At 40.3% G+C, this 16,727-nt stretch overlaps 1 protein-coding gene across 1 annotated transcript; it reads left to right on the forward strand.

Moving 5' to 3' along the window:
- The first annotated feature begins 291 nt into the window (after nucleotides 1-291).
- Nucleotides 292-11,090, forward strand: RAB9B (RAB9B, member RAS oncogene family). The gene is made up of 3 exons (XM_037512957.2): nucleotides 292-355; nucleotides 6,363-6,461; nucleotides 7,609-11,090. The coding sequence occupies exon 3, from the start codon at nucleotides 7,649-7,651 to the stop codon at nucleotides 8,252-8,254; it is 606 nt and encodes a 201-aa protein (XP_037368854.1). The 5' UTR covers nucleotides 292-355; nucleotides 6,363-6,461; nucleotides 7,609-7,648; the 3' UTR covers nucleotides 8,255-11,090.
- Nucleotides 11,091-16,727: the final 5,637 nt, after the last annotated feature.

The raw sequence follows: 16,727 nt of genomic DNA on the forward strand, positions 1-16,727 counted from the left end.
GAGGCCAAGCAGGGCTGGACACTGAGCGGGAGACAAGAGCGAGCTGACGAGCGCTCTCCCCACCCGAGGGCGGGAGGCGGTGACACCAGGTTCCCCGCGCCGGGAAAGGGGCTCGGGCTGGCGGCGCGGGCCCCGCCCCCTCTGCTGGCGGGCGCGGGCGCGAGACGCGGCGCGGCGGCAGCGGCGGGAGCGAGCGGCTGCTGTCAGGCCACCCAGGTCCAAGCTGCACTTGCTGCCCCATTGAGGACGAGGAGGCAGCAGGGAAGGTGGCGGTGGCGCCGAGTGACCAGACTGCCGAGCCGCAGAGCTGACCGGCCTGGCCCGGGGCCCTCTGCGCTGTCCCCCATTGTATCGGGTAAGCTCCCGAGCGTGGGCCGGGCGAGGGGCTGCCTGGCCGGCGGATCCGGGAGGCCGGAGGTGGGGTCTGGGAGAAGAGGGAGAAAGGGAGGTGCGGGTGATCGCCCGGGGGCCGTGCCTCGGGAATGGGGCCTCGTCGCTTCCAGGGTCGGTGGGGAGGCTTCGGTAGAGGGGGCGTTGCTGAATAATCCGGAGCGGCTGCCCCAACCGGGCTGGGAGGTGCAGGGCTCGATGGGGAGCGGGTGTGGCTCAGTGCGCATGCGCCCCAGCCGCCGGGTGCCGGAGGGCCGGGGCGTAGGGGAGAGCGCCCGGGTCCGCGGTAGTTGGAACCAGGGGTGACATCTCACTTTCCTGGGCCCCAAAGCTAACAGCGTCCCTGTCTCAGAGACGCCAGCAATCCTGGTCTCCTAAGGAAGCTTCTTTCCCCGGTACCCTGTCGGCTTGATGGCACCCAAAGCTTACCTGCCTGCGCTCTACTTGGGAAGAAATGGCCAACTGCCGTCTAGTGTGTCTTCCGGCTCCTGGCCCGGGACCACTCCTTGGGAGGGAAAGAGGAGAGGTGAAATGCCACCTAGAACCCCTTGAGAGCAGCTAGGGTTTAAATATGAGCATGAATGAGGGAGTAGCGTCTCGGCGGCTTGACAGCTGTGCCTCTTGGACTCTGAGCACGGGTGTAGCTCATAACTTGTTAGCTCTACAAAATAAATTCAGGGCGTCCCAGGGCTTCCCCCCACTACGGAAACTCCAAGACCCAGCATCAGGTTATAGGGCAAACAAGCTACACTATTAAAGTTAGAGGGTCACAAAGATCCAATCGTTTATTATTTATAGTGATTTTTACATAATTTAGAGAAAACCTCGCCCAGGTCTCCAGTGCAGTGTTTTCAAATACTGTGCCAAGACTCATGGTGAGTTGAATAGCCCTCATCACCGTGTCACCGCAAGATGGACTTTCCCCACAGCTCAACCAAGGCTCCTCCTCTGTGCATACTGCCACCAGGGCCACTCTTATGTCAGCCTAGCCCTCCCCTGCTGCTCCTCCCCCAGTCTTGCAGTACACATCCCTCTCAAGACTTGCTCCCAAACAATCTGCACTATAGATTTGAGCATCATTCCTCCCATGGCAACGGAACAGACGTTGCCAATTCGCTTCTCTCTCATCACTCTAAAATGCACTATTTTCAACAGTTCGACCTCTTTCTCTTCATTGTGTGGCCTCCTCCCTTACCTCCACCCCCACCTTAATCATCTTCAACTAAATACAGCCATTTTCATAAGCCTGTGTGGGTCTGGGCACAACAGATTCAAAAGGTTTCAAGTATGTTGAAGAACAAAAAAGATCGGGAACATTGGGTATGTGCATTGGTAATTCACCTCACTGTCCAAGGCTTAGATCCTAACTGGGGTGAAGGGAATGTATAAACGATCCTTAGAGAATGATTGTTCCTCTATTTTAGGGGTTGAGGTAGGAAAAGGGGATTGCATCTCTGGGATAAATGAGTCAATTAAAGCCAGATCTTTCCCTGAATAGGACCAAAATCAGAATAAATATTTTAGTCCAAATCCCACCGATAGGAGTGGACCCATAAGGGATGCATCAGGAATTTGAGTTTCCTACTTAATGTATTCTGGGTTATCAAGAATTCATTTGCCTCCTTAATGCTAACTTCTCTTAAAGTTTGGCTTAATTTGGAATATTATGGTAGAAAAAAAAACATTTTATTGGTTTTTATGTTGTACTAGTTTTTAATTTATGTATTGAATGATATCAAATTCGTTTTCAAATGATGACACCAATGATGATGGTGGTGGTGGTGGTGATGGTGGTGGTGGCAACCACTCAAAATATAAAGTACAGATAATTATTCTGCTCTTATTTTTGGTGAAAGTGGGAAAATGTATTAAAAATGTCATGGTAGAGAGAGTGAAACTGCAGCATTTCCATTGACTTTCAACAGGTAGAATCTAGAAAGTGATCCAGGGAAGTTAATAACTTCTGCTCCTTAGTCACCTCACAAGTAATAGTACTTGTGGATCTTACAGTACTGTGGATCTGTTGAACCTTGGCATCAGTGCAGAGGCATTAATCCTGGGCACCTACCTAATCAGTTCATTAATAAATGCTTATTTTTTCGGTCCATATGAAGGACTCTGATGCTACATGTTGGAGGGGCTTCAAAAACCTACATAAATAAGGGCCTTTTTTGTCAGGAATTTAAAATTTAGTGGTGTCTAATTTGAAAGGAAACCTGCGCTCCTATGTTTATTACAGCATTATTTACAATAGCTAAGGTACGGAAACAACTTAAATGCCCCCTAACAGATGGGTGATCAAGAACATGTGGTATATATATAAACACAATGGAATACTACTCAGCAATCAAAAAAGATAAATTCATACCATTTGTGGCAACATCGACAGAGCTGGAAGGGATTATACTGAAGTGGAAATAAGCCAGAAGGAGAAAGATACTGAATGGTTTTATTAAAACTGAAATATAGAGAAATCAAGCAAACGGTCAGACAAAGACAAACTTTAAAACCAACTCTTGAAAGCTAACCCTAGATCTGAGGCATCCAGGAGAGGAGAAGAAAAGTGAGAGAGATGAGACAGATAAAAGCGTGGGGGGACAGAATGCACAATGTGCTATGGTGGAGGACTATGGGTGTTGGTTGAGGGAGAACTACAGTGCCCACACCTCAAGGGAGAATCCTATACTGTCAAAAAATTTAAAAAGATGTAAAACAATGGTATATCATTAAAAAAACTAATTTTTTTTTCAAAAATAAAGTTTAGTGATATGGGAAACATATACTTGGAAAAAAGTTCTGTTAACAAGATACGGCAGTATAATGATTAATTTTAACTGTAAGCCATGAGTTCTCAAGCTTATATGTCAAACGTATGAACTCCTTGAGGGCAAGACTTTGCCTTAAACATGTATGCCTCTCCAACAGAGTATACACCCAGACAGTGCTGAAGTGAAGAAGTTCTGCAGTGGGGCAGGTAGAGAAAGAGCAGGGAAGCTTTTGTAATAGATTAGATGCAAGGTGATTTGGACCAAAATGAAGATGATAGCAGAGGACTCCAAAAGGACATCCCGGGGAAAAAATCTGTAGGATTTCGTGAGTGACGGCAAGAAGATAAGGCTAAACTGTGGTCATTTCTAACTCTGACAAACAAATGGAAGTGGAGGCAGCAAAGGAGAACGAAAGGTCACTTTGGTAAGGACACAGCACACAATAGGCCCCCAGGTGTTTCCCCAAGTATCAATAGCAGGGCACAGATACCCAAAACTGTTGGGGAGCAAGGCAGAGTCAGATATGGAAGAAAGAAAGAAGGAGGAATTGTTATGCCCTCACTGGCAGGCCCTTTCTGAGAAGGGTTAATACTGAGTCACAAGGCCCTACGAGTGGCTGAAAGGTTGGTGAAGGAGCAAGAGGAGCAGAAATCTTAAACCAACTTTTTCAATAAATGCTTACAAATCTTTGCAAACTTCGTAAGTTACTCACCACCACCCCCTGTCCCCCGCAAATACCATAATTAAGTAGGGCAGGTATTATCCACTCTATTTTTTTAAAAAGATTTATTTATTGATTTATACAAGCACTGGGTACAGTCAGAAGCGTGGGAGGGAGAGAGAATTCACCAGAGCCAGAGGGGAAAGCAGAGCAGGCAGACTGACACACTGCTGAGGGGAGCAGCGGGCGGCAGGAAAGGTCTGCGCGCCATGTGGGACCCTCTTCCGGTGGCCCCGGAGCAGCCCGGGATCAAACCAGCGCTTCAGAGGCTGCGGGCAGCTTCGCAACTCAGCGCTCAATCGCTGCGCCACCGGGGAGGCCCTCCACTCTATTTTTCTATAGGAAGATAATGAAACACAGCAAAATTAAATGACCTGCCCAATTTCATAAAATTCTATGAATGGCATAGCAGCGATGAAGACTCTTGTCTCTTGATTGCTGCCAGCCCAGTGCACTTGGCAGTGAACCGCGTTGCTTTCCCTCTTTTCCCTGTATGGAGCCTATGTACCCAGAAGTTCTGTGTGCACAAGACCAAATAGGGAGAGCATGGGCAACTGCAGCATTATCTCAGGTAGTTATTAATACTCTATCATTATTCCTGGAGCTGAGTATTTGGTTTCCATATTCACTCAGTCCTTGGCCCGTCATTTGAGTTGATCCACTGTGGGGAAAATAGAGTTAGTGAGTGGTTTAATGTGAACACCTGTTTGCTAGGAACTTAAGAAAGCTCCTTTGGCTTGGCCTTTAATACTATCAGGATTGTGCCCCAGTTTGTACTTCCTGCTGTTACTTTTTTAGTGAGAGTTCAAAAGTTAGGCTTTGTAAAGTTATCCTACAGACCGGTACAAAAAATAGAGTAGTGTGCTAACTCTTGTTTCATCTCCATTGAAAGAAATGTTTGTTACTTGAGTTAGTTCCAAAGGCAGCAATTTAAAAGCAGCAAAGAAAAAGAGGACAAAAGTCAAGTGTTTTAGGAAACTTGAGAATTTTTTAGCATATAGATCAAGAAAGGAGGATAAAGCCTATCAATTTAGAAGACACTATTTGAATTCATCATTATTGATTTAGATTATGACTTCCTTATTGTAGGGTTTATTTATATTTTGGGAAAAAAAAAACATGAGATTATTTAGTAGCAGATTTCTTAAAAGTTTCTCCCAGTAAGAATACTCAACAAGGGCCTCCCAAGTGGCGCAGGGGTCAAAGTCTCAATGCTATGGAGCTATCGTCAGCTACTGCAGCATGAGTTCAACCCCCCTCCAGGGAGCTACCCACATAGTGAAGCAGACCTATCTCGCCCCACTGCTTCCCTCAGCAGTGTATTTTAGGAGATCTGCCTGTTCTGCTCCCCACTCTGTCTCTGGTGAATCCTCTCACCCCCTGTACCCCAGTTCTTGTATGCATAAATAAATCATTTTTTAAAATACTCAACAAATCTAGTTACTGATTTTTCTTTTTAGCCCAGTACTGTTGATGCTGCTGAGATAAGACTCTTGCCATAATTAACTGCAATATTAAATGGAGTTGTGCTTGAATTTAATAAATTCAGCTAAATGCTGAAACCTGTGTTGAAGACAGACAACCCAGTTAGCGAGTAAAATGGCCAGGAGAATATTATAAACAGGGAATCTGAAAACCTTTTTTTCTTCTCTGATCCTGTGTGATCAATTGCAGAGACAATCTCAAGGCACATTGGTGAGCGCATTAAATACCTTTGTGGAGCTGAGAATATTGCAAGGTATACAGAGAAGGAGTTTCAGCTCTGACTTAGAATTTCAACATATCTTAGACACCTTTGTGCTTTCCCTTTCCTGAACATCATCTATTGCGAATAGTTTCAACTTTCTTTGATTTACTTTTATTTTTTTTAAAGTAGTTTTTTTTTTAAAGATTTATTCATTTATTTATACAAGCACTGTGTACAGTCAGAAGCGCAGGAGGGTGAGAGAATTCACCAGAGACAGAGTGGAGAGCAGAACAGGCAGACTGATGAAACACACTGCTGATGGGAGCAGCGGGCGGCAGGAGAGGTCTGAGCGCCATGTGGGACCCTCCCCGGTGCCTGGGGATTGAACCAGCGCTGCAGAGGCTGCCGGCAGCTTCGCAACCCAGCGCTCAACCGGTGAGCCACTGGGAAGGCCCTCTTTGATTTACTTTTAAATTGAATGAAGTGTTAAATGGAGAGAAAATATAAAACTTTAAAAATCATTTGAAATACCGTCAAATTAGGACAAGTTAAAATACATACAGTAAAATCATCGTATCCATGTTCAGCATTACAGCATTTTGAACTCTTAAGTATATTTGTGAAAAGCATCCTCGATAGGTAACTTGTGGTTGGTCTGTGGGTTTTTTCATGGCTTGAGTGTATTTATTTATATATACATACATATGTGTGTATATGTATATATGTATACATATATATAAAACCTTAGCTTTATTTTATTATAGTTTTAAAAATCATCTTTCCTGCTCTTTTTTAGAACCCTAAAACATAAGAATAAAACAACAACAAGAAAAAGAAAAAGACTAAATTGTGACAAAGACCCGACTGGTTAGGTTTATATTTTATACTCAACTGGGTACGTATGTATTTTACTATTTTTTTAATTTGACCTCTTAAAATGAATGTTTAGAAAAATATATAATTAGTAAGTACACATGCACACCAACATAATTTTAATGACTACTGAAGGGTTTTTCAAATTGCATTTCAAATCTGTGTGCTTCCAAAATTTTTCTGCGTGCACTATTTTAATTAGTGTTTAGTTTTCATCTCTTTGAGTCTCTTGCATAAATAACATCCAATTAACATCACTTTTGAGAATCTAATACCAAGTAGTTGTTCAGTAAACTTTGATCCTTTTATTTTAAGATGCAGTCCAGATAGTCCATGTTTATGATACATGATACAGTATGGAGGCAACAAGAAGGGGACTGTGTAGTTATTAGTATTTTTGAGTTCATAGTGTGTTTTCATTGGTGCTGCTATGGAATAGGTACCTAATTCCAAAAATTAATAAGCTATTCAAGATTTCCTTCTGGAAAGACAGCTATTATAATGGTGTAGCAGCAACTTAAGTGCCAGTGTTCAGTGTAAAAATGATTAGGATGATTTTTTACTTGTCAGGGTATACATATCAATGCAAGTATAATGGGGCAAGCTGACCTTTTCTCTCTTTTAAGTTCAGGGGTCCAGCCCAAACTTCTAGCCCAAACTTGTACTAACAGAATCAAGCTTACACAGCTTCCTCTGAATAATTCTTAAGACCATTGGGAACAAATTTCAAACCCTGGATTTGCCTCCTGTTTGAGGTGTCCAAGTCAGAAACGAATATGATTATACATTTGAGTGGCATTTCTGTTCTAGGCTCTCTTCCCTAGAATAGGGTCAGAACTGAACCAAATTACAATGCCATCTGCTAGTCCTTTTACCCATGGCATTCAGCCATTTTCTTGGCACAGACAAGAGACCTCAGCAAAACAAGACCTATTTTCCCCCTTATGCCAAAAGAGTTTTATTCCTTCTGCTGTACTATATCAATGAGCATGAATCAAGAGAAGTCAAATTAGAAGTCCTCATAATTCATTGATATTTACTACATGGTTGATTTCACTGTCAGGTTTAACTGTTTTCCCTCCATCTCTCTCTCTCTCTCTTTCTTTCTTTCTTTCTTTCTTTCTTTCTTTCTTTCTTTCTTTCTTTCTTTCTTTCTTTCTTTCTTTCAGGTTCTCTTTTATAAGGTCCTCCCCATCTGGTGCTGCAACAATGAGTGGGAAATCTCTGCTCTTAAAGGTCATTCTCTTAGGTGATGGTGGAGTTGGAAAGAGCTCCCTTATGAACCGTTATGTAACCAATAAATTTGACTCCCAGGCTTTTCACACCATAGGGGTAGAGTTCTTAAATCGAGATTTGGAGGTAGATGGACGCTTTGTAACACTCCAGATTTGGGACACTGCAGGACAAGAACGTTTCAAGAGCCTCAGGACACCCTTCTACAGAGGAGCAGACTGCTGCCTCTTGACCTTCAGTGTGGATGACCGGCAGAGCTTTGAGAACCTTGGTAACTGGCAGAAAGAATTCATCTACTATGCAGATGTGAAAGACCCTGAGCACTTCCCTTTTGTAGTTCTGGGTAACAAGGTAGACAAAGAGGATAGGCAGGTGACTACAGAGGAGGCACAAGCCTGGTGCATGGAGAATGGGGATTACCCTTATTTAGAAACAAGTGCCAAAGATGATACTAATGTGACAGTGGCCTTTGAAGAAGCTGTCAGGCAGGTGTTGGCTGTGGAGGAACAGCTGGAGCACTGCATGTTAGGTCACACTATTGACTTGAACAGTGGCTCCAAAGCAGGATCTTCATGCTGTTAAAAGTAGAAAGCCTTTAAAAAATGTGCCCCAAATTGATCAGTCAGTAGTGTAAGAATAATTGTGCCCATCTAAGAGTGTGCACACACACACATACACATACACACACACACACACACACAAAGGGGTATGAGACTAAGTTGTGATTGTGAAGCAAAGCCTTTCAGACTGAAGTTGTAGAGCGATTTAAAAAAAGCTTTATCAAGTGTATTTTGCGTGATATCTACTATTTCCTCCTTGTGTGTATCAGGATGTTTAGAAAGCTTTAGTCCTGAGGGACTTCAATATTTTTTCAAATCACAGTTTAAACTTAGCACCCAGTCGCATGAAGGAGTTAAAGAGCTACAGCTATCCCTCAAAGCGTTTCATTAATCAACTAACAAATGACATCATTGACTCTTGCCTAGCAGTTTCTGACATTTCTGCCAAAGGGGGAAAAAAAAAAACGAAGACTCTGAGCTGTATTACAGTAAATAATAATAATGCAACAAGGATGTCCTAAGCTTGAATTAGAAAGAGGTTGCAATGATTATGAATGCAAAAGTATAATGATGTACACTGCCTTGTTTAAATCCCTATGTATGGTTTGTTCCCATCTGAGCTTTTCAAAAAATACCATCTCAATATGAGATAAACTGATGGCATTGGGACTTCATTTTACTCCATGCGTTTGAAGAAACAAGGCACTAATAAATGGATTATGCTTAAATATGCCAACCACCCTTGCAAATGAATGGTTGGTCCACTTTTACTTCGTAAGTTTACTTTTGCTGCAAAAGGTGTTGCTTCACTGACAACCTCTTATCAATTTATCAATGCTGCTATAGTATATGGCTTTGGATGTAGTGCTCTCTGCTCATAATTTTGATGGTCCTTTGGTCCACCATGCTTTGTGTCCAGAGAAGCCTTCAGAAAAGATTGGGGGATAATGGGCTTTTCTCACGAGGTGTTCCTTAACTCAAATATTTATTGTGAAAAAGGAACCGATTCCTTGTATGTTGCACTGTATGTTCAGCTGGCCAAACTACAACATGAAAAGTGGCAAGAGAGCGGAATTTAACCCAGTGTTAGAATCAATTTCTCATAATTATAGTTGTCCAGCAGTAGAACGGACTGCCTTAATAATGAACTCCCTTCCCATGAAAATACTCAAATAGATGTTGGATGAACACCTGTTAAAATACCATAAAGAGAATTTCTGTACTAGGTAGATGTTCAGTTTAAGGTCTCTTCCGGCTCAACATTCTACAAATCTATAAACTACAAACTAGGTTTCAGTGCCATGTTGCAATTAGATGTATGTATCTTAAGACAACAACCATGAATATGGAGAGGAGGAACTTTAAAAATCCTCAAACTATTCTGGAATCAGCATTTAAAAGCAACTATAGGAGCTCTTCCTTTTCTTTTGTACTAAGTCAAGGAAAAGTTTTGAGCTCTGAATAATCATGTGCCCTGATATGAAGATCCTAAAGATACTGTATTAAAATATGAACATGGTTTGTCAAATTTTTATTGCCATGACTGCCGGCTATCTACTATATTATGCGTATGCAGTCTAGTTATTGTTGGTTGATCTGTTTGTCTTGCATAGCTTTTAATCTGTAATTTTAAAAGAGCTATGATAAAAATAGCGACCCGAGGTAGTGAGGAACAGTTAGAAATGACCCCAAAAAGAGACCCTAGGGAGGGGAGGGATGGGAGCTTTCACAGGAATACAGCCTAGAACTCTCCATTGTAGCCACATATGGAATCAGCCTTACACATGGGACCTTATGTGCTTTAAGAGCTCTGGGACTTTTTGGCCACATAGACGAGTAGAGGATGGTATTTCAACCCAGTCATGCTGAATATTTCCTATTTAAATATAGTCCTGACTCCACAGTCCAATTAACTTTGATGCCTGAAGTCAAAGCCAGAACTGGGACCCCACAGCTCTTAAGTATTGGTCCCTATCCTGCCGATGCCTATAGCTAGCCACACTGGTTTCCAAGTTCTATGATAATTTTGCTACAATTATGTTAAGGTGAAACTATGTATGTCAGAACTGTTAAATGCTAATTGTTTTTAAGTGCATGAGACCTGGGGCCTTCTCTTTCTATTTGCACTCTGCTTATAATAGTTTCTCTCTATAGATCTCAGGCCTTCATAAAGACCTCCATCCACTCACTTGTCTCTATTAGAATGGCATGTGGTCATTTAACTAAAAAAAATTCTGTGGGTATCTCATGCATAGGCCTCCTGTCCATCCAAGACAAGTGTTAATTTTATTAGCAGGTCAACTGAAGCCCCTTTTCTCTTGGCCATTCGACATTTTATTCTGCCAAATCACAACACAATATCCTAATGGAAGCACTTAACATTAAGTGACAAAAACAGCGATTTTTGGTGAGTAACACTCAGTGTGGTGCTGACATATGGTTTGGGTAAGATTAAAAACACCAAAGGCTGAAATCTGTGAGTACCAGGAACAGTGCATATAGGCTTAGAAATTGACTGTGTACCCCAAAATGTGCAGTGCAATATTTTCAGTAGGTGTTTTTTTATGAACACGTGATATTTTGAAGAAGCTATTTCCCATTGTTACTATACTGTTTTCTGATGATCACACAGAATATTTATTTAATTTATTTTCATGTAGTAGGCTAATTTTCAGGGGGCCTCAGATTCCATGTTTTCAGTGGATTGATGAATTTCAGGTTCATTTGTGCCTGTCTCAGCCATCTCTACTTTACCCTGAGGTATTCCACAATCCTCTTGTTGCAGGTGCTGCTAAAAACTCAAAATTGTGTATCAGATATTTTGTTTGAACCATAAAAATCATCTGCGTTAAAGTGAATAAAAGTGCATTTGGAATAACCAGTATACTATATTTGTGCTTCTTTTCTCCCTTTATCTTCTGGAGCAACCTGTGGGTGTGACAGACAGTAGTTATCAATCAAGTCACTCTTGCAAGCTGCGCTGCATGTGACCTTCGGATCGTTTTTTTGTGGTTTTGTTTTTCACATGGTACTTCAAGCAGCCACTACCAAGGGCTCAGACAGATTCTGTTCTACTAATAGGGAAACAAACTCAAGACAGAAGTCGGAAGGTTCCTTTTATTTTATGCAACTTTGTAAGGCATGCAGAATATTGTAGCTGGAAATTGGGTCTTAACTCTTTATTTCTTCATTATAATATAATACAAAGATTAAGTCATTACAAAATATAAACAGGATATACACATTACCTTTACTTCCTCGACTGGTATACTCTCCAGGAAACCATGAAAATATAGGCAAAACAAAGGCTAGATTTGATAAATATTCTGTTCTCTTGCTTTTCACATATTGGACTTGAAACATAGTTGCATTAGCAACAAATGCCTTAAATGTACATAATGATGACTTATATTTCAGACACAAGTCTGTCCACAACATATAATTTCATCACATTGATTCCATCTGTCACAGATTTCTCTCTCTTCTTCCTCCCTTCTTTTTTGCCTATTGGACAGTTGAAATCACAAGAGGAGGGCCTCCCCAGTGGCACAGTGTTTGAGCACAGCACTGGGAGTCTGGCCACAGCCTCTGCAGTGCAGGTTCGATTCCCAGTCGGCCAGGGAGATACCCACATGGCATGGCAGACCTCTCCTGTCTCGCCCGCTGCTCCCCTCAGCAGTGTTTTCGGTCTGTCTGCCTGTTTTGCTCCCCGCTCTATCTCTGGTGAATCCTCTCACCGTCCCGTGACTCTGGCCTATACCCCAGTTCTTGTATAAAATAAATAAATCTTTAAAAAAAATCACAAGGGGAGAAGCTCAGGTGTTTTTGCCCATGTACAAGGTTTCCATCTCTGATGATAATCATTTAACAAATTATCAGACAATACTTCAAATAAAGCACCAGTAATCCTTTTGATTGGACTGTAATGATGCAGCTTTTAGGCTATAGAAAAGCATAAATTTATAAGTCTCTTACGAAGGATTTGCTCATCCAAACCTGATATTTTAAAAGCAAAAAACTATCTATCTTGCTGTTTGTCTCCTTGATTCAAAGCCCCACAGGAAATCTCTTGATGTCTGAAGACATAGTACAGGCATGCCTTGTTTTATTGGGCTTCACATTGTTGCATTTCACAGATACAGCATTTTTTACACCAGCATTTTCCACCAGCAAAAAGATAACTTGGTAAAGGCTCACAGGATGGTTATCAATTTTTAGCAATATTTTTAATTAAGGCATCTGCATTAATTTTAAACATAATAATATTGTACATATAGACTAGGCAGTATAGTGCAAGCATCATTTCATGCACTGAGAAACCAAAAAATGTCTTTGATTCACTTTATTGTGATACTCACTTTTTTGTATGGAAACAAACCTGCAATATCTCTGAGGTGTGTCTGTAGATTCTCAATTTTTGGAAATAGTTTGACAGTGGTCCCTCCGGGAAGTGGAGGATATACAATAGATATTTTCTTTCTTTTTTTTTAATTTTGATTTTTTACTTTATTATAATTAGGTTTTTTTTTTCCTGATCTCTTATTTGGATCCTCTACATTCCTCCTATAAGTGAAACCATCTGATATTTTTCTTTTTCTCTCTGGCTTATTTCACTGAGCATGATCCTTTCTAGCTCCATCCATGTTGCTGCAAATGGCATGGGTTTATCTTTTTAGATTGCTGAGTAATATTCCATTGTGTAAATATACCACATCATCTTGATCCAGTCATCTATTTTGGGACATTTGAGTTGTTCCCATAGCTTAACTAGTGTAAATAGTGCTGCAATATACATAGGGGTGCAGGTGTTCTTTTGAATTAATGTTGTTGTGTCCTTTGTGTAGATACCTAGGAGTGGAATTGCTGGATCATATGGAAGCTCCATCTTTAGCATATTGAGGAACCTCCAGACAGCTTTCAATAGTGGTTGGACCAGTCTGCATTCCCACTAGCAGTGCAGGAGAGTTCCTTTTCTCTACATCCTCACCAACATTTGTTGTTGCTAGTTTTTTTTAATATGTGCCATTCTCACTGGTGTAAGATGGTATCTCATTGTGGTTTTGATTTGCATTTCCCTGATTACAAGTGATGCTGAACATTTTTTCATATGCCTGTTTGCCATTTGCATTTCCTCTTTGGAGAAGTGTCTTTTTATCTCTTCTGCCCATTTTTTGACTGGGATATTTACTTTGTTTTTGTTGAGTCTCCTCAGCTCTTTGTAGATCTTTGTGATCAGTCCCTTATCATTAGTATTGAGTGCAAAAATTTTCTCCCAATCAGTGGGGTGTCTCTTTGTTTTGGTTAATGTCTTTTTTCATGTACAGAAGCTCTTTAATTTGATGTAGTCCCAGCTGTTTATCTTTGCCTTCACTGTCTTTGCTTTGGGTGACATGTCTTTAAAGATGTTACTGAGGTATATGTCATGCAGTGTTTCGCCTATATTTTCATCTATATATTTCATGATTTCAGGTCTTATGTCTAGCTGTTCAATCAATTTCGCGTTGGTTTTTGTGCATGGTGTGAGGTTGTAGCCCAGCTTCATTCTTTTGCATGTAGCAGCCCTTATTGAACAACCTTTCTTTATTCCATTGCATTACACTAGATATTTCAATTCTATAACTGAATTTTTAAGACACTGAAAGTTTGAGACTAGGTAATTTCAGGATGGGAGTCGGGGTGGACTTCCCAACTGTCATCTGAATTACCTGAAGCAGAGCTAACTGCAACAATTTTTTGATCCAGATAGTCACTTCACTTTTTTTTTTATCCTTGCTGTGGAGATTTAGCACCATTACAGTGGAGTGCTTTTCTTAGACTTGATTTGAGGGCAGTTAAAAATCAAACAAAGGAGCACCAAAATATATTAGGCAACTACTATTAACACAGAAAACAAATATTGGAAAAAAAACACATTTGTGGTAGGAGCCTTCAACACCCCACCTTCACCAATGGACAGAACAATAAGACAAAAATTGAATAGAGACATATTGCTTTAAATAAGGAATTAGACCACATGGACCTAATAGATGTCTATAGGACCCTCTATGCCAAAAAATCAGAATACACACTTTTCTCAAGTGCACATGGGCTACTCTCCAGAGCTGACCAAATATTGGGCCATGAGACAAATACCAACAAATCCATGAATATTGAAATCATTCCAAGTAACTTCTCTGATCATAAAGGTATCAAACTAAAAATCAACCACAAAAAGAAAGCAGGGAAGTTCTTCTAACACATCAAGACTGAACAACACACTACTGAAAGACCACTATATTTAGGAGGAAATAAAAGAATAAATAAAAAAACCTTGAAGCAAATGACAATGAGAACACAACCTTCTAGAATGTTTGGGACACGGCAAAAACAATACAAAGAGGAAAATATATAGCAATAGAGGCCCACATCGAGAAATAAGAAAAAGCCCAAATAAAGAACCTTGCCTATCATCTTCAGGAATTAAGACAAGAAGAATAAACAAAATAAAAAACCAATAGGAGAAAGGAAATAATAAGAATTAGAGCAGAAATAAAATAGAAATAAAAAAGTCAGTCGAAAAGATCAGTGAAACTAAAAATTGGTTCTTTGAAAAATTAACAGACAAACCTGTAACTAGGTTCACCCCAAAAAAAGGGGAGAAAACTCAAATAAATAGGTCAAAAATGAAAGAAGAAAAATTATAACAGACACTGCAGATATTCAGAGGATAGTGAGAGAATAATATGAATATTTACATGTTAACAAGTTCAATGACCTTGATGGTATGGAAAAATCCTTAGAATCACACAATCATCCAAGATTGAATCATCCCAGATTGAATCATACGACCATCCAAGAAAAACAGAAAACTTGAACAAACAAATCTGACAAGGGACTAATATCAAAGGTCTACCAAGAGTTCATACAGCTCAACAACAATGACAACAACACAAAAAATAACCCAATCAAAAGATGGGCAGATGTGCTAAATAGACATTTCTTCAAAGAAGACATACAAATGACCAATAGGCACATGAAAAATGTTCATCATCACTTATATTCAGGGAAATGCAAATAAAAACCACAGAGATAAAACTTCACACCAGTGAGAATGGCCCATATCAAAAAGACCAAAAACAACAAGTTCTTTCAAGGGTGAGAAAAATGAAACTTTTAAATTGTTGGTGGGAATGTAGCCTGGTCCAGCCTCTATGGAAATTTTTTCTAAAAAAATTAAAAGTGAATCTGTTATATGACCCAGCAATTCCACTTCTAGGTACTAATTTGAAAGGAAACTTGCACTCCCAGGTTTATTTCAGCACTATTTACAATGCCAAGAGATGGAAACAATCTAAGTGTCAAAAAAAAAAAAAAGGATGAGAAGATCAATAAGTTGTGGTATATATACACAATGGAATACTACTCAGCAATCAAGAAAGATAAACTCATGCCACTGTGTGAAAATGGATGGAGCTGGAAGGGATTATGCTAAGTGAAATAAGCCAGAAGGAGGAAGATAAATACTGGATGGTATAACTTATATGTGGAATATAGAGAAACCAAACAAAGGGTCAGACAAAGGCAAACTTTGAAACCAAAGATTGAAAACTGACCATAGAACTGAAGCATCCAGAAGGGGAGAGGAGTGGGAGGGAGAAAAGGATGGGGAGCAAGCACAGTGGCTTATGGTGCAGGACTATGGATGCTTCAGTGGTGGGTGCAGTACGGTGACTACAACTGAGGGGGGCAATCCGATACTTCCAAAACACTAACATGGATGTAAACCAATGTTACTTCATTTAAAAAAAATACACCTTTTGATATTTGATAAAACTTTAATATGTGCATGGATTTGTTTTCCAAACTGATCTCTTCTCTCCCCCAATTTTATAGAGGTATAATTGATAAAAAGAAAGTATATATAGTTAAGGTGTTCAACTTGATGATTTAATAATCTATACACTGAAATAATTGCCACCATCAAGCTCATTAACATAGCCATGAATTCAGTTACCTTTTGTTTAAATTTTGCTGTCTCTTTAATTTCTTCAAGTTATCATCACCAATAAATCCCTCATTCTTTACTCCTTTCTAAGAGAAGGAAGCGGTAAATATATAAGCTAGTCATTTAAAGAATAAAAGGAAATGTATTAAATGTCCTTTTATTGACATGTTTGCAAAAACTGGTAAGCAAGCATCTGTCTGGCGGAGGTGGTGATGTGCTGGCAAGGTTTTTACCAGAGAGTGAGGGGTTACTGAGTGCTTTCCCAGTGAGAACAAGCATCTTCACAGCTCAAGATGTGAACTAAGTGTCACCTAGGACCTGCAGCAGTAATGTGTGTGTCTTCATAAAGCGCTTTGTTCCTTCTAAGGCAACAGAAATTTTGCTTCAGCCATATTTTAGAGCCTTTTTAAATGGTGGGTTTTGTGAATGCAAGGACGTGCATTTTTGAGTAATCCATCAATTCCTTTCATCCTCTATGAATTATGGGTAAATGTGTAATGAGTCTCAGTAT

This window comes from Talpa occidentalis, unplaced genomic scaffold, assembly GCF_014898055.3.
Source record: "Talpa occidentalis isolate TD23 unplaced genomic scaffold, MPIMG_talOcc4v2.1 talOcc4.15, whole genome shotgun sequence".
NCBI classification, from domain to species: domain Eukaryota; kingdom Metazoa; phylum Chordata; class Mammalia; order Eulipotyphla; family Talpidae; genus Talpa; species Talpa occidentalis.